General features: G+C 41.6%; 1 protein-coding gene across 1 annotated transcript; it reads left to right on the forward strand.

The window, feature by feature from the left end:
• Window positions 1-745: 745 nt before the first annotated feature.
• LOC104459531 (protein shisa-1-like) lies at window positions 746-1,300 on the forward strand. The gene has a single exon (XM_010072659.1). The coding sequence runs from the start codon at window positions 746-748 to the stop codon at window positions 1,298-1,300; it is 555 nt and encodes a 184-aa protein (XP_010070961.1).
• The last annotated feature ends 18,190 nt before the right edge of the window (window positions 1,301-19,490 follow it).

Below are 19,490 nucleotides of genomic sequence, written 5' to 3' on the forward strand. Positions count from 1 at the left end.
TAGGCTTCCCGTGCCTGAAGGAGATGGGTTGGGGCACATCAGATGTTCTTTCTTCTTTGCATCCCCTGTAGCAACCTTGTGGCATCAGCCAGATCCTTCCTCTGTTTCTCTGCCCCCCCAGAGCTCCAGGCTGTAACCGCTGCAGCAGAAAGGTGAGGAGCCCCTGCACAGTGTTTATTTTGGTGGCTGCATGGGCCACAGCCGCTCAGTTCCCCTCACTGGGAAGAGGGACTAACTTGGGGCTTCGCTCAGAAGACTTTTCTGTCAGTCCTATCCTTAGAAAAGCTTCTAAGCTGCTAACAAAGTAACCTGGTAACACCTCTGATGTTTACATCCCTGGTGGAACGCCTGCCTTACTAACCTGCCCTGCTAATGTATGTGGATGCCTCTAAGTAATGGATTTTGACTTAATTTTTGGTTTGTAAAAATGCTTGTAGCCCCCAAACACAGATTCCACAGGCAACCCAACAGCCGTTTAGGTACAGCTGAAACTCAGTTATGAGTCTCAATTTCTACTTCATCATGCACAAGCGAGCAGTAGCTGTGACATCTAAGCACTGGGACAGCTCTTGCATGGGTAGAAATGGCAGATGCTACAGGACTGACTGCTCCGACCCTCTGTACTTTGGGCTTTTTCAAATGATCCTGCCATAGCAATTGCCACTTTCTGATCTTGTTGCAGCAAGAGAAGAGTTGAGAGTAAAACTGCTCTGGCCTGCTCCCTGATGCATGCATGTCTTAAGGAATGAGGACAGAATGTAACCTGGAATATGCCATGAATGAATGGTTGGCTAATGTCACTCTTCCCTTTTCAGTGCCCGTGTACCTGCCATTCCTTCTCGTCGGGTCTGTATTTGTGGCATTTGTTGTTGGCGGTGCCTGTGTTGGAATTTGCTGCTGCAAGTGCTTAAAATCGCAGGATGAGGGGCAGCCAAGTGGACTTGCACCTGGCCAGACTTGGCTGCTAGAAGCTGATCTTCCTTCTCGCTTCTCCAGTTCCAGTTCTGCCACCAGAAGCTCACTGAGCAGCGGTCCTCAGACCAGCAACATCTGCATGACTCTGGCTCCATCCCTTCCTATCGCTGGGCTGGCTGAAGATGCTCGGTTCTTAAGTCCTCCACCCACCAGTGGACAACTCCTGCACCCTTCCCGTGCTAACCACAGAATACCGACTGATCGCACCACAGTAATGGCTCCAGCAGCTTTCCTTAAAAGAACCATTTATGGACACAGTGCTAACGCATCCCCTGTTGGGGTGACACAGGGTGACCAAATGATGTACTCAGGAGTTCCCGTCTGAGAAGATGCACATCAGCGTACAGCCTGAACCGGATGCTGCTTCACTAGTATAAAAACTTCTTTGGGACTGAAACAAGGACTTTCAAATGTTTGATGCTATTAAGAAGTGCATCAATTTTGGCTTTTTATGTCTCTGAAGATGACATTTTAGAACTTCTTTTAGGTTCTTGGGGTTTTTTTTAACTTGTATTATTTTAATGCTATTGAAAAAGGCAAGAGTCTGAGGCCTGTGTACCTGTTCAAGGCATGGCAGAAACTGTAGAAATTAATTTCACCCTTCCCTGGTCCTTTCAAGCTGCCATACCATGCTCTAGGGGACATGTCAGAGGCCTTGGTTTCAATTTCTGTGGTTGTGTCACTTCTCAGCAAGTTAGGACAGGGAGGTGCCTTAGTGGAGTTACTAACTCTGGACACTCGACAGCCTGTAAAGCCCAGGAAGGCTGTACTTCATCTACAGCTTCTACCATAAACTGATGCAAGGTGATGCTGCCTGGGACTCACCTGCCCCTGCTGAACTGTCGGTTAAGTGGTGCTGCTTAAGGAGCATCTTCTAGCCCTAATTTCAGTAAAATGTACAGTTTAGTGCAGATCCTAGGGGAAGATAATAAAACAATGTATGTGTTGCTTCCTCTCTTCCCATGGCTTAGTGGTCTTTTTTCTTTCTTTACATAACTGGACACTTCAAATGGATGAACGATTACAGGGTAAGGTAAGAACAAAATAAGCCTCCACTCAGTTTGCTGAGAATATCCTGGAGACGCTTGCCTCCTTGGACTCCTTGTTAAGATGCATGCTGCCTGAGTGCAGCCATCCCCTTCGCAGCAGGGTACTGATAGGAAGAAGTTGTCAAAATACACTACTCGCGGCTGGAGTGTTTTAAGACCTCCCCACAGCACAGAAACTGGAGTGATTAAACTGTGAAGGCATGTTAAAAGGACTCCACAGGTGTTACCAGTAGGAGCAGGGGCCAAGGCTTAAAAATCTTACGTGGATAAGTAAATGCTAAAGCCTCTCCTGGGTTAGGACTGCCCATCAAACAGTAAACTGGTAAGATAAAGATGCTTGGAGACCTCTCTTTTAAGTCAATCGGACTAATAGACTTTGTAAACAAATTTATGACCTTCACACTACTTTATTATCTATTTTACTTCAGAACATTACATCTTAATTCTGGTGAGCAGTATGTCCTACAGTAACGTTTATACTAAGCACACGTATATCTCAGTGCCCTAGGGGCAAGGTGATATATTTGGATAACTTTCTGACTCTTTCATGGGTGTGAATCAGAAATTTCACAGAATTTAGCTGGCCCAGGGCTGTGACATATGTTTACTTGGCCAGTTCCTCCTAAAATTGGAGTACGAATATAAGCAGGAAACAAGAATACCCTAAAAATAAAAGCTTCCCCAAAATACTGAGAGCTGTGTTGTACACTTGTTTTAGTACTGAAAAATAGTAAGTTGAGGCTTCCAGAAATACAGTAGCTTGAGCTTAAAAGCATTGTCCTTGTTGCAGTCAGTAAAAGGTCAGTGGGATTTACTGACAGCGATGCCAATACACAGTACTGCAGCTGCAATAATGCTTTTTAAAGTTAGATTTTAAACTTGTATTGCCGAAAGCACTTAGAAAATGTCTTCTTTTGTATAAAGTAACTGTTGTTTGCAGTTGGCTTAGGAAGATCTGTAGCTGTGTGGAGCAGTTTATCATCTGGTTACATTTCCAACTTTGATAGTACATCAAGAAAAAAACTCATGTCAGTTCAGAGACAAATGAACAACATCCCTCCTGATGCTCTTTGTTCTGGGAAATACAGAGCAACTCGTGTCGCACTGATGCTGTGAGGAAGGTACATTTTATGCCTTGCAGACTCAGGCATTAGAAATGGAGAAGAGGTGGTTTTATCAGCTAGTCTCTCCTTTACTGAAACATCATTATTCTCTACTATAGATTTTCTGAACTAGAAAGGTAAAGGAATATGTGACCTGACAGCCAGTACACTTAAGCTTCAATCTGTAGTATACATAGACCTTCTGCCAACTCCTACAGAAATTGAAGTTCGCCAGGAGGCAGCTTCAGGATAAGGTTTTAAATTAAATAAGAAACCAGAGAAATAGCCTTCCTGATACCATAAAACAGCAAAAGGTCAAGAGGTTCACGTGTAACCTTAAAGAATTAAAGAATTAAAAGGAAAAAAGTTGATCAGAAGTGAGGAATAGAAAAACTAAATGGTTTTGTGAATGCTGTCTTAATTGCTCTCTGGGGAGGATTAGCAGAGGGTTTGGAGTCAGCATACCTTCCTCTCCCCCACCTTTCTCTGTGTATTCCACAACTGAAAAACTGAAACAAACAAAAAAAAAAGCAAAACGGTTTAACTGAGCAGACGCTCACTGGCAAAGCTAGTATTGGGAACAACTGCATTTTCTGTATCCCTATCACAGTATTTTCTATATAGTTAAAACTAATGTTTATGGCAACAAAGCCATGTCAAATATTTCAAAGGCTTCAATATTTCTTGTGAAAACTGCAAGAGAAAACAAGAAGTAACCAAATTTTTGCACTCGAGGGCTGGAGGGACTTTTTCAAAGAACCATTTGCTTAACATCTTCCATCCAGCACCATTGGAAACTCAGATTACCTTGGTCTCCATTAGCATCTGCATTAAAATCAGGTCAACTCGCCTGTGGACTAAGGAAAAAGCAGAGACTATTTTTTATGTAAATTCTATCCTTTTACTGATTTGAGGGGCCTTGCTACTGAGTTTAGCAGTTCTTTAGATAGATGGGATATGTTCCTGCTAAATCCCTTTTTTCTCCTCTAAACTGCTTTTCCTGATTCAAGCTAAAGAAGAAGTACTTAACAGAGACTAATAGTCTACTTACCACCTATTGTACTGGGTGCTTTGCTTTGTTTGCCTAATGATGCCCCCAATTAAGAAATGATTTACGCTCTTTGCTCGTTAATCCTCAGTAATGACACAGGTGATCCGAATTGTTCTCAGTGTATTCTTTCTGGATCTAGGAATGAGAACATAAGGGCTAAGAACTGAAAAGGTGAAGATGACAGTTTGAGCCATCAAAACCTTGTTACGGGGCTGGCGGAATGGTGTCCGTGTGGTTCCTTACAGGCTCGTCTGCACATGGCATTGCCTTGCTCTCAACAGTGGTTTCGATTTTCTTTAGCGTCAATCTCTTCCCAATTGATTTGAGATCACCCAAAATGTGTTTTTGTCCAGATTTTTTTTGGACAGGTTTAACCAAACCAGTTTAAAGCAGCACAGGTTTCTGTGTTGCTTATAACGGTGTCTCCACAAATGTTCCCGTTTTGCCCCTTTGTTGGACTGAATCAATATACAGCGCTGATCAATCCACCCTGTGCTACTAGAAAATATAAACAAAGCAACTTAAAGAGTTTTTACTTTTCATGCTACAAAGCCATAGTTTTTAAAGTAGTGAATGAGAAGCAACCCCTCTTTCTGAACAGGTAAGTATGTCTGGTTTTCCCTTGGGGGAAACTAAGGTACAGAGAACTTGTTGAAGATCTTTCACCTCTTTCACTCTTTATCTCTTCCAAGGCCACACAGTGTATTGGCAGAACTGTGAAGAGATACCAGCACCCCTGGCTCCATAACTTAGATGAGTCTGCTATTAACAGTCTAATTAATTTCTTTGGCTAAGAATAATGATCGATATTTGCCCTGCATTAAGTGACAGATTTGCTTTTATTCAGCATAGCTGCAGTTTGTTAAATGTAAACCCAGAGCTGACTGTTATGGATGCTGTATGCTTTTTTCATGTTTATGTCAAGGGTTTCACCAAGATCTGCAACAATTCATTCTAATCAAGTCAGTTCAACTTTGAACTGAAACAAGAACCGCCTCTTACCCTTCAAGCAGAGCTACACTGGTTTGCTCTTCTTCAGTACCAGGTATTCTGGCAGATGATCAAAAATGGTCAGAATGCAAAAGCCCATCAAACCTACAGTTTTCTCTGGGATCTCAAAGCAAGGAGAAGCCTTCCTGAAAGTTACACTATTGCCTTAGGTCTTTCCTACAAGAATGTGAAGGTAGTTACAATGTAAGTTCAAGGCTGTAGTGGAAAACGGTATATATTTCTATTGCTTTGAAATGGTTTTGATTGTCTTTACTTTATGTGGTATTAGATGTTAATGCAGTGGAAAGGACAGTGCCTAACCAAAGCCCCGCATCCTGGGAAGCCTCCTGGGATCTCAGCGTCCTCATACAGATGCATGAGGGTGAAGGAAGTTCACAGGACAAAATGAGACTGGATGTTGTTAACACAACAAGCTGGGGCACGGGGGAATGGACATAGTCCTGACTGGATGGATGCATGTGCCTGCACAGCCACTGCCAGAGCATCTGACATGAGCGTGAATGTGCTGCTGCACCAATGTGCAGGAGGGGAGAAGGCTGCAATTTCTCGTTTCCAGTAAACCTATGCCTACCTAGGAAGAAAACATATCCTTATGTGCTCCCCCTTCCCTCTGGGGCCTCTGAGAGGTGCAATACGGATCTGCAAACGAGCACTCTTGCCAGTATACCTTGTTTGTTTTTTAAATTAAATAAGCTCCCTTGAGCAGGAGCACTGTGGGAGGCTTCCATGAAGTGCTGCCAGGTTGCTTCCTTCCCTTCGCTGTGTGATGCCTGGCGTCGGAGCCCCCTTGCTGACTTCCAGACCTCATCCCTATTGCTGAGAAATCAGGCGGTCACTGCTCAGGCAGAAACGGCGGCCTGGCAGCCCTGGGTGCAGATGCAGAATGAAACTGGAAATGTTTTTCCTTCCCTAGGAAACAGGCATGGAGCTGCAGAGAGTGGCCTGCTTGCCTGGACCCCTGATGCCTGCCTGCACGCTTTCATGTTGCTCTGCATGTGGATTTTCCTGGAATAAGTTTTTTTTCTCTTAAGCCCTTAACAGTCACTATTGTACTGACAAAATATTTCCATGTAGCTCTCCTATGATGGGACTACCATCTTCTGTTCATCAGAAACAGGATTGATGGGGGCCCAGGAGAGGTCTGTCATGCTAGAGATGAACACTTGTTCCCTGAGACTGGTTTACGACAAGGATCAAACCACAGCTCATTGGTGTTATGGATTATCTCCTGTTTCAACCACTGATTATTTCAGCCCCTTGTTCAAAGAATCAAGACTTGCTTTTACAAATGAATGAATGATAGGTCTCAGCACGAGACTTGTGCATGCATAAATTAAAATATGGCATTTTTTTGCTAATCCTTTTTTTAATTTCCCAGGCAAAACTTCGGAAGAGTAAGGTGATAATGAGTTTGGCGGGTACTTTGGATGCTGAAGTTCAGAATCCTGTCCATCTTTACAGTTTATTCATGTTTATTCTGTCAGAGATTGAGAACCCGGATCCAGGAGCTCACTGTCCTGGCACTGTACACTACAGGAGCTCAGGCCATGTCAGTTCCAGCAACATTTTACAAACACAGGCATACTCCTACTTTGAACTGACAAAGTGCTTCTAGTATAGATGCAGTTGTACTGACAAACATACACTTTGTACCAGTAAAATTTATTTCTAAGAACAAATGAAGCTCTACAACAGCTGCACAGGATATTTTCTTACTAAATCTCCATAAGGGAATGGAATTGCTTGCTAGGACACTCTGATAGCATCATGATTTTGAGTAACAGAAATGCCAGAAAAAGTCTGGCATAAAGCAGACAGGAAAAGAGATGGATGTCCCTTTATTACTTTCATGGCTTGCAGCTGAATTTCTTAATTTCTCTGGGCTCTTTAGTCAAAAGGATAACTGATCCAAATGCATTTTGAGGTTTGGAGAAATTGGGATTCAGTTCTGCACTTAGCAGAATATATGATGCTGACAACTTGCAGCGTAACCTGCACCCTCGGGATTTTCCTGCCCCACGTATTTAGTTTCAAAGGACCCCCTTTGCACAAGCCTGTCTGTGGTCTGCTCATTAAAGACAGTCACAAGCGCCACATATCTTAACCCCCTTCTGATGGGGATCTTATTTTAATGCTTTTTTTTTTTTGCTTCTTCATGCAAGCCATTAAGGATGCAAGTCTATGGTTGCATCTGTGTGAAAAATATTAACAGTTCTTCTCTCGGTGTAACACAACCACTGACAAGTCGTTCTGTCAGCAGCAGAAACTAATGAAGCTTGGCTTCCCCTGGAGTTGCCTCATGTTTATATGCTCCGATGCCTAATAAGGTGAAAAATGAGTGGAGCTTTCCTAAGGCTTGGCTGTTCATTCCAGCTCACTGTCCCACAGAGGGTCGTGCTGGGTGAGTCCTATAAATCACCTCCCAGTGGGAGCGTTAACAGGATTTGTCTCTTGGGCCTGGCTACTTGTTTACATGAAACTTGTAAGAACTTCAGATCTGTGAGGTTTCAGCTCTTGTATCATATCTGCATGATGTGATCAATGGATTCAAAAGGTTCTGGGGAAGATTAGGAATGGGGACTTGACTAGTAAACAATACATCAGTCTGGTTTCCTTGGGACGCCAGATTACAGACTGGGCTGTGCTGGGTACCGGAGCCCTTCTTTAACTGATCAAATCTTTCCAGCAATCAGGATCACCATTTGAAGGTTTTTTTTTTTTTTCTTTCTTTCTTTCTGTTCCCTCATCTCCTGAATTTGAATATCACATTTTGGTACAGATCTTGAGCTGGCTATTGTATAAAAGCTACACACGTATTTCCACTGGAAGAATGTGAGGCTCTTTGCATAAGCTCTTGGCCTAATCATTAAGAAAACTATTCCAAAATCTTTCCATCTCCTGCTGCTGTGATCCTGTCATAGCAGAGGCTTGGAGACAAACGAAGATAAAAAGAAAGACTGACTTAGAAAGCAACTCATGTTATTTCCAGTGAAATCTCCTTGCCTCGCAGGTATAAAAATGAACCTGCTACATTTATTCCTCTGTCTTTTAAAAATAATCTGCAGATAAAAGCAAAAACATTTTCTGCTTTGAGGATGGTTCTAGGAACAATTTTCAATTAACTGTGTTAAACGTTTTCTTAATTTCCCTGTGTATTTAATTCACATTCTCTCCCTATCAAATTCATCTTTTACCCGAAATACATCTTTCCAGTCTGCCATGCAATTGCGATGATGAAAAGGAAGGAAGGTGAGAGAGCAAGAACTGGTATATGGAAGAATCTGCATCAGAGTCCTCCAATAAACACAGCAGGCTGCAAAGATTTTCTGTGAGCAGAATTATTTGTTAATACCAATAAAGGCAGCTGCCAATATTTCTGATAGGAAAGTCTTATAAAAGGAATCTGATATTCTTAGGGTTTACATGATCAGGTTTTATTTTATGCCAGAGCATGTGTCACTGCTGCACCTGCTCATCAGCTCACTTTAGGGCGTCCAGGCAAGACCTTAATGGCTCCTCTCCAATTAAAAGAGCTCTGTCCTCTTCCTCGCTCAATGCCCAGCTTCTATACCTGGTATAGAGACACAGATCACAACACTGCGTAATTCTGCCTGTCAGAGAAGTTTCCTGCAAACAGGTAGCCAGGTGTCAGAGAGAAATCCTGTATTACCTGTGGGGGAAAGGGCAGTAACTGCAGTTACAGCTGTGAACTTGCCCACAGGATTTGTATCCCTAGTTTAACAGACAGGGAGATTAAGGACTAATTCTTCTAGAGCAGTCCACTTGAAAAATCACAAAGCAAATTTCAGATGCACTGAAGACTCACCGTTAGAGCAGGAGCAAACGGGAGCAGGTGTTCTGCGCTTCGGCAAATCCGCCTGCAGATGTCTCAAAGTGGGTGTTCCAGAGCCTCCCAAATCAGATACTGCTTATGAAACTTGGCCTCGAATGGCCCTTAATCATAGTTCCTGGCAACATTTCCTTTACTCAGACGTTATTACCTAGTCATGCAGGCTGTGGCTCGACTTTAATGTCAGATATATGAAGTACTAGGCAGTTTGGCACTATAAATGTGATTGAATTAGGCAAGACAATAGGATCACATTTTTTATCAAACTATCCAGAGCGGACACCCTGGTGTTTGTGCAGCCTTTGTGGCCTGTGTGGGCTTTCTGCCAGCGCTCTACAGGTGAATGATACCTGATATATCATAGAATCTGCTGAGACAAGGTTATTACACAACACTGGTTTTTAACTTGAACCAAACAGAGAGTTTGCACTAGTTCAGTGCTTTGTTCCACGTGTCATCGAAGTTTTGATCTGGCACCAAGAGCCAAAAACCCGATTCACTGCTTTGTGGAACTACAGGCTTAAGCTATCAAATAAATGCGTGATCTGCAAGTGAAACCTTGAATGATTCTTTACAAACTACGTTGTTGATAAGAATAAACCTGATCACCATGAGAATTTTTGCAAGTAGTGTAATCAAAACCAATTTAATTTCCAATTTCGTATGCAGTGGCAACAGTCACAGCTGGAATTCATGAAACCTCAGAGCTTCCACCCAAGCTTTTCCAATGGCAAAGAGTTTCTGCAGGGGATTAACTGAACAAATTGTATGAGAGACTCATACAGAGAGTAGGAGAATCTGAACTTGTCAGAGTTTATTTTCCTTCTGTGCTCATTAAGGAGCGGTGATCAGATTTCCAAAAGCAAAAATGCTCTGCCTTAAACAGCACGGGTAACTTACAGACTCATATTGCCCTGGGCAGAAGAAAATAAATGCAAGACTGCACACATGACCCTGCTTTGGAAGTGGGCTTTTAACCACTTGACTTACAAAAACAGGCCCCGACATTCACTATAAAAGAGAATCCACACAGACTAGAACCCATTACAATAAACAGATGGATGCTTTTGATTCTCTCCAGAACAGATGTGGCTGCAAGCACAAACATATGCATTCACCCAAATTAATCATAATATTCATTTGAGGTTTATCTCACAGTTTATCTCAAATACACGAATTAAATGTGCTATTAATGGTTTATTTGCTGTAGGTCAGTGTGCTTTGGCTTTCAGACTGACTTCTGCAATAATGAAGTTAACATTAAATTTCATCCTGGCTGTGAGACAGCACCTTCCAGGACACACAGTTAATTTGTCATGTTTTTACAAAGCCAAGTCAAACCAAAACAACCTAACAAAATTAAGACCTGGCAACAAAACAGTTGCAATACAAACTATCATCAGCTGTGGAACGTAGAGCAGTACTTCAGGAAGGTGGTGGATGGACAGCATCCTTGGGGCTTCTTTAACAATTCAATCAATCAGGATAGTACACCATGTGCAGGCAATTTTTTCGCTGTATAAATAGGAAACTATAGCAAACAATCCCTTGTTAAAGAAACGTTATGCATAAAACCAGATGAATTGGTGAAATATTAATTCAGGGAAAAGTTTTACTTTTCAGTGCCTCTATGAAGACAGCCTAACTCAGCCAGGGATTACAAAACTCATTACCAATTAGTATCCTGTATGCAACTCATACTATGAATTTTTTGTTGTTCCTGATAACTGTGCGTTTTTCACTGAACATAACAGACCCATTTCTCGGGTCACAGACTAGCTCTTCAGCTACTCACGAATGAAGTACGTACCTCTGGCTACGACAGTTCTAAAACCACAGGGTAACATGATCTGCTATATGCAGGTACTGCTGCAGGAAGTTCTTGCAATTCTCAGTCTTTGCCATCTTAGATCATACCAGAAATATTAAATAACTACATTACTGCACTGGGATACCAGTCTTATGTCCTTTGGATTTCTTTATTCACCCCAGGGGATTACTGGTCTCTGCTGGGTGACATCTCAGGGTTTTTGCCTCCATTCCTCTTGCTTCTCCAACCTGGTTCCCCTCCCACTCTACCTGCGTGGCATCCCTGAAGCAGCAGTGAAGCGGGGCAGCCCTGCTCCCTCACTGTTTGGTCTAGTTATGGACTGGACACATCTCCCTTTGCCCTTCTGGATATCCCACCAACTTCAGAAGAGTCAATGATGCTGGATATCCCACCAAGTTCAAGAGAGTCAATGATGCTGTAATTCCAACTTTGTGCCCAAGTGAAAAGCAAAAGTGTATCACTTAAAAATATATGCACCCACATGTTTTGTAGAAATAGACTTTAAAATGCAGGGGGTGGGAACTCGATGATCTTTAAGGTTCCTTCCAACCCAAACCATTCTATGATTCTATGATACGGGAAAATAAAAGTATTTGAAAATTATCTTCTATTATTGAACCACAAAGCACTGCAGCCAGGTTCCAGCCTGTAGCTCCTGGAAGCCAACAAGAGATATTCAGTGGCTTAACGACCCAACACAAGATGAAATGCAAAACCGGATCCTATAAAACTTCCCTTTACAGAAATCACAGAACTTTCCAGATGAATTTGAATCTCAGTGTTGTAGGCAAATGTCAGCTAGAGACAGTCTGCCTCTATACCCACTTGTTCGCTGTTCTGGATCTGTCTCCTTCCTGCCCAAGCACTATGTACCATGTTTTGGTTTAAAATACTTTTTTAATGTCACCCTAGTACAAACCTGGACGGGGCTTAACTAGGATGGAGAATGAAAGGATTCATTTCTGCTCAGACACAATGTTGAAGGATGTCACGGTAAAACTGAAGATAGATTATATAGGGCTATCCTCTCCTTTGCAAAATGATGGGGATGTAGAAGCAGCAAGATCACATCAGTGTCTGCCTAACAATATGGACTGGGGTTTTAGGTGGCTGTATTTACAGTAGCTATCACAGAAGAGTGCAGAGCGCCTTCTGTAGACCTCATCTGGGGCTGGGCACAGCTCGTGACTCCAAATTCCCTATAGGTTCAGGGATCTTTTCTACAGGTGCTGCTGGAAATTATTTCCTTTAACCATATATTACAGCTTTCCTCCAAGCTTGTTCTGGAGACAAATATCAATGCACTGCTAAGCTAACCAGTCACAACAGCTTCTTGTGATGAGGAGAGCGGAGAAGATTTTAAAGGGAGGGGAAAATTCCAGCAGTACCTGTCACAGGTACCCCACAGCTAGTGAAAGGCAGTCTCACTGCTACAGGATGCACTAATCAATCAGATATTTGGCATTTATTATTCAGAGATAAATCATACATGACTACTCAGTTTCAATCACAGAAGAATTCAGGAGCAAAGATGCTTAATCCAGCAGCCCTGATATATGCATAAATTTCCCTAGGTGATAAACAGAGTTGGCTGTTATAAAGGAAACCACATTTATTTCAGCATCACAATCACACAAAATACAAGGAGAGATCTCGTATGTATGACAAGTGTTTTGCCAAACAGGGTGTGATATGTCTCCTGGGTTATAAGTAATTTTTTGTCATCGTTTCCCCTGTTTCTTCTGATGAATAAACAATACAAACTTATTTCCCTGCTCCAGATGATCTGTCCAAGCAAATAATCTTTTCATTATTTTCCCCTTGCCTAGGAGGAAATCTTTATTTTCTATTAAAAGAGGTTGCATGGGAATATTCGTCAATGGTCTATGGAAAGAGAGAAAGAGTGAGAGAGAAACTCTTTGTTGATAATTTAGATAAAGATTTATCTAGAGCCATTCTTCCGGGTTTATCCTCTCAGTAACTGTAATTTCACAAAACACAGAGTCAACAGTGTCATTCTCACTTGAGTGCATATGTGCATTGCTTCTTTCCACTGGAAAGAATCACAATTGTTCATCTGTGTGTCACAAATCCTATAATGACATAATCAAATGGAAATGTATCCCTGTTTACTGGGAAAATATCCCCATTTTAGGAAGAAGGAGCCTATAAGGATCTGCGTGGCCTCAGTGGACACACTGCTGACATCTGTGAAGTGTCCAGAAAGGTACAAATTTGCTTCAGAGCCAACAACAAAGCCTGTGCATTGATGAACTACGGCTTCAGTTAGATGCTCAGTCTGCTTTGGTTCTCTCTAGAGTCAGTGCAAAGACAGAGAAACCTCTAGAAGGTGATTGAAGACATCCGAGTTATGCTTTTGCTGTGAGTAGTCCTCAGAGATTTGCACACCCTTTGCCCACCTCAGAGGAGGAGCCTGATATTTCACTAAGTTAGGCACTTGGGATAAGCCTAAAGATAGACCTAAAGATGGAAACTCTTCTCCCAGATTTTGTAGCACACATAACACTTGTACAGTGCTAAGACTGAAGGGGTCCTGGTTCCCCTTCCCTCTGGTGCAAGGGAATAATTACTATATATATTAGCACTCGGAACATAAGAGTAAGAACAATCTCTTCTGAGCTCTGATCAGTCCCAGATGACTAGCAATATACTTCTTGTTTCATAGGAAGCAGGTATTCAAAAGCCTTTAGCTATTTAAGGCATCATCTCTTCACATATCGAAGGAATCTGAGTGTCAGAAAGAGCAAAACCACCTCCTGAAAAACAAGGTCTCTTTAAAATGTCTCTGGTTAGCAACCCAGAAATACACCCAAAGTCACTGCTGCAAGAGATAGCGCTGCTCATGGAGAGCTCTTCTCCTGGATGGCAATGCTGATGGGATTTTTACCTTACCTCTATACTTGTGATGAATTTATAAGCAGATGCAGGCAACTCAACAGGCTTTCTCGTTTTATGCTACCTATTCTTATTCATATAATTGTCTAATCCTTATTTGAAACTCCCTAAGCTGTTTGCCTCAATAATTTAAGTTTTATTCATACTCTGGGGTTTGAAGAAACAGAGCATAGTGTCTCCTGCATGAAAAAAAATCCAAACAGTGTTTCTCTGTGCCTGGGATTTAGTCTATTCTAAGCGGTGCCTCTGTTCCCTAGTGCTTTGCTTACCGGAGGTTAGCTTTCTGGTGCTGAAAACAGAAAGTATTTTAGCATTTATGTGCAAGTGTGTGCAAAAATCTGTAAAAGCTCCAGAGTTCATCTAAAATGCTAATAGAATTACAGAGCTCCCAACCTATAGAGCTTGCAACCTGAAGAATACATGGTGCTCATCGCTCCTTCCCAGACATAAGACATGTAGCTATAGGTCTCTCTTTTTCCACTGGTCATCAGGGAGTGCTCTTAACTTTCACTATTGTTATGCAAAGAAAATGGCCTTGATTTTTATTGAGGGTGAGGGCGCTGCTTACATTCAAAGCAAGTGAAGAACTGGAAAGCATGTTTACCAAATAATCATCTGAGGTGAATTTTAGATCTCTCAAGAGGTTCCAGCCACATAATTGCAAATACTTGATATTTTATCTGAACCTCATAACACTGACTTGCAGTGATTAAACTCAAATTCCCATCCCAGGTCTGCAGGAACACAAGTCCTAATAACAACTGCTAAATCTCAATATCGTATTCAGCCACCTCGGTAATCTGCTCAAAAAAGCAAAACATCTGCAATCACATTATCAACCAGCCAAGGGGCTGAAATCTCCCATAGGGATATGTTGGGTTAGAGAAAAATTTGGCTTAAAAAGGAAGCTTATATCATGAGGAATGAAAAATCTCAACCAAAGAAAGCAACTGTGTGCTGTTAAACATAACTACCATAATGAACAGCAACCTTTTTGTCTCCCTTCAATGCCTGAATTAAAAAGCTTACAATGGATTCTCCCCCTCCTAAATGCAGGCTCAGTCTGTTATTTAAAAAGATTGCTTCAAGTTTATCACAATAAGTGTAGAATTCTTTGTTTGTGGCAAGCACAACTACAATAATAAATACCCTGGCATTCTTCTGTGGTACTGGTAAATAAATAATAATAATCCCTGGCACAATCCCCCAGATGTCAGCATGATAACAATGCTCTGGAGCATGTTACGCCTGCACACTGTTATCATCCAAACAGCATCAGCCATCTCAGTGAGCCAGGGTGGGTTTTCTTCTTTAATGAATCAGAGAGAGAAACCAAATGTTGAAGCTGATCTTGCTGAACATCTTCGGGTGGCTGAACAGAACCGTCACAGCGTTATGATACATCCATAAAAAACCAGAGGCAGGCTCAGTTTCACATGGCTAACAGCACTGCTTGCGCTTCAATTTCTTCTGTCAAGACAAAGTTTCTCTGGAAGAACTACAGCAAATATCATTCCTTGCAGCCAGTCTGTAGAGACTCTTGTTGCCAGTGGCAACTTTGGTCAGAAGAGGGTATCTTGGTGGTTTAGCGAGACGTTTGATTCAGAGTAGATGACAAAAACCTCTGATACACGGAAAGGTGGATGGGAAGAGAAAGGGACTGCTATGGCAGAAGACACAGGCGTGCTGCTACCCCCACTTCATGTCACTTCACAGTGTCATTGCTCAGTGTTGCTGCTCCAGGCAGGATGCAATTAGGCATCTAACGTGTGATGCTCCATATGATATATGTATACGTATATATATATGCCCATCTGCTGCTCAGTTTGTCTGTGTGCCTGGGTCTCAACACTCCCTGCTGCACAGTTCGTCTGTGTAATCCGTGGCGGGGTCTCAACACTCAGGTTATTTTAAGCGAGGTCTCAATATCTATGATGAGAGGCTTGGTCCAAGTGACAGCAGGCTCAGCACCACCACCAAGTTACAGCAGTGTTGCAAGTTGCCACCCTTCAGCTGGGCTAGAGGCACTGTCTGTGTGTGCCTGCCCAAATGTGAGGTTACGTGGCTTGGACTAAGCCTAAACGGTTTAACCTACATTGGATTGCTTCACCAAAGGCACCTGATATTTAACCTTTATCCCAAACAGTTTTGTTTTTGTTGGATGTTGAAGTTGCAGTACACACAGGTCAATGGCCAGCTCCATGCCTAATGCTTCGTTATCTTTTTTGATAAATTACACTCATTAACTCTACCATTTCCTCTGCAATTTGAAAGGATTAAGAAGACTTAGACAAGAAGATAGTTAACTAGGACTGCAAAGCACATTTTCAAGGACTAAATTTTACATCTTCAAGTTCTCTATTGTTTTTCAGTGACTGTGAAGTACAGAATGAGGGGGCTCTACCTAAAAGAAGCAATTGAAGTCTTAAATGCCTACTTGATTGAGTCCAATTACCCACCAACTCTTTTGAACACCCACCTACAGAGAGGCAGAGATGAAGCATGGAGAGAAGGGACAACAACAGCACTTTATGTAACAAACTTTAATGCTCTTAGTTGGGAAGCAGTATGCTTAAGGTTTCGGAAGCACTCTGATGCCCCTGGTTTCCTTCACACTAGGAATCCATCGACAGTAGAATGGATGCTTACAGTTAAACAATTATTAATATGTTGTAGCTAATAAATACACGTGGATTCAAGTAGAAGTGCTTTAACTGAACCAACATTGCATTACAGTGATTTACTCTTATGAACAGGAGTTGAGCCAACAACCACACCAGAAAGGGTCTACAACCCGAATTAGTGTTTCATTAGCCCACAGAGCTGCAGTAAGAGCCGCTATGGGAAGCCAGAAAATGGACAGGTACCCTCAGTCCTTACAATTCTAGCTTAGAAATACAGATTTCTTTAAAACAGTCCAGCAGCAGAAGCAATCTGTACGAGATGACTGAAATTTTACTAAGAATCCACCTAGAAGTTTACGACATGTGCGTGAGAACCACAAAACAGTCCGGGTGGAAACCAGCTTTGGCCTGTCCTTCCATGGGCAATGCCGATTAGACCAGTACCTCAGACCCAGCTGGGACTCTGCCAGGGGGCCACCAATGATACAGATACACTTCAGCTGGCATAGCACACCAGACAGTGAAGGAGATGTTGTCAATATTTCATTTATCTGGGGAGGGAAGACAATAAAGTTTAAATAACAGCCTACCTTTTAAGTTTTTGATAAAGCTCCTCTACCTTCTGGGATTATATCAGCCTAGATCAAGGTCACCTTATCTAGACGTGTTTTGTTTTTAGACGCAAGCCTGCTCTTGTGTTTCACCTTCCCTGGTGCTTCAAAGGACCAAAATAATAAGACCCTGTTGTAAGGACAAGCAATTTTATTCAGGCAGCATACATTTAAACACACCCAACAGCTTCTGTTACATGCTAATGGTGCCACAGTTTCACTGTCTCATCCTACTCTGTCAACTTTGTAGCTGAATTATGGTTTTAATATCGCAGTCTCTGCTCGGACTATGATTTGTCCTCTGTTGTTTTTCTGATCTGCACTTTAGAGTGACACATATTGCTAGAGACACTTAGCTGGTTATAACAGAGCATTGCAAAAAGAAAATCTCCTCACTCTTACATATTATATACATCTATGGCCATACATGATCTAAACATGTTCAGAATTTGTGAATCTTTCAGAACATTTGAGCACAAATTCCTGACAGAACAGAAATACATCTTTGTACCTCATTTGTTGATTAAACCAGCAGCCCCACTCCAGCGTAACACTTGCCCAGTCTACATATTTTCATCACAACATCCATTCAAAATGCGTCTTCCATCCATTCTTTACAATTATTTTGCTTTAAATATTTAAACATAGACACATAAAATACAATATTGGATGAATATGGCCCTTATTTCATAAACAGTTCCCAAGGAGCTACATACATGCATACAGCTTAATAAATAAATAAGTATGCAGCAGATCAGAGTCTATATTATTATTCAAAACCAAGAGAGGCCTGTAAATGTACATTACTTTTCAAAATTCAAGAACAATTTAGCAGTCTTTTAAGTTGAGTTATCATAGGAGTCAGCAGGTGTTCTATGAATAAAGAATTTGAAAGCTCAGGGCCTTACAGCTGTAAGTGTTCCTTAGTTTGAAGAATTTATAAATGTAAATAGGTGCAAGAAATAATAATGGAAAACTCAATTTAAGACAGGACAAAGGAAGGGTGGATATAGATATATTCTTAATGAAGGGAATAAAGCTTGACAGGGATCTGACAGACTAGCCAAAACCTTCAGTTCTTCTGGGTAGATAACCTTCCCCAGCTGAATCCATCTATTGATGGTGCAGATCACACAGGGACAAAAATCTGCCTTCCACCAGATGAAGTTAAACACTTTTTCCACTGTACCTGTTCAGACTTAGTAAGCCCTGACCTCCTTTCCATATATCTAACCTGTTCCACAGTCCTGCCAGGTAGCCCCACTCTCATTTTGATAATGAACAGAGTGTTACAATGATTCAGGAAATTCATTTGCTAGCAGGATGGGATTTTCAAGCAAAGATTGCCAGGCTCTCAAGTCCACAATTCAAAAAGCACTGCAATGTGAAGATACCTAACCCAGTTCTAACGTAGCTGTGGAGAGCTAAATTCTTACAAATTTAAAAGGAAAATAACTAAGGCTACAGGTTTTTACAGCTCTCCAGCTTAAGCATAATTTTTTGAAAGGATATGGAGTTCAGGTAACTAAAACAGAATGATACTGTAATGACACTTTGCCCATTAGGTTATTAAGGAGATCAGTCCCTTTGTTTCTGTCACTTTCAATTATCTTCTGTGGAGTCATCTGGGTTTTATACTGGTGTAAACACATCACATCCCATGCTGTTTAATTTCCTTAAAGATTTCGTTTGCTTGTTTTTAATTTTATGAGGACTTTAACTTCCAGGTGTTAAATCAGCAATGAAAGAAAAAGATCATCTTAGAATGAAATGGAATCACTTCAAACTATATTTTAACTTGATGAGTATTCATTTTCTTATACTGGCAATTCCCAGTCACCAATCTCAGGCAAGATAGCCTGACACTTTTAACCATATAAATACCATCATATTGAAATAACTTCAAGCTTCTGCTTGTTATTGCTTAAGATTCAACAGAGGATGCATCGTAAATGGGCCTTTAAGGAAACCAATTCTATTATTGCTGCGAGCTAGGGCAATGAAAGTAAAATTACTGCCATTAAATCAAGAAACTAATTAGAATCAGATCATCAAGTTCATTTTCTGCTGGAGGCTTGGTCTACTAGCACAGGGTAGAATTATTTACTCGAGAGTATATATCAGGGCTGAGCCAAGTCCATCGGCTTGGTGTATTTCTGATCCTCAATCTGCCTGAAAGAAGCTCAGCAGCTCAAGAAGGTTCACAGGCACTTGTGGCAGCTAGATCTGGGCCAGGAACTCTCACTGAGAGGAAGGCTGAGAACACACAGATCTGCAAATCTGGCTCATGCCTGTGTATGGAGTGAAAAGGAATCAGACTCTAATCTTCCTCCACAGTCCCAAGCGGACATGGAGCCTTCAGATGACTGTATCAAAACCAAAGACACTCTTTTTGCTTTTCCCTTCCTTTTTCATTATCAAGAGCACTCCATCACCAAACTCTGACAGCAAAGGTCAATATGATATCAA

Source organism: Pterocles gutturalis, unplaced genomic scaffold (assembly GCF_000699245.1).
Source record: "Pterocles gutturalis isolate BGI_N339 unplaced genomic scaffold, ASM69924v1 scaffold23467, whole genome shotgun sequence".
NCBI classification, from domain to species: domain Eukaryota; kingdom Metazoa; phylum Chordata; class Aves; order Pterocliformes; family Pteroclidae; genus Pterocles; species Pterocles gutturalis.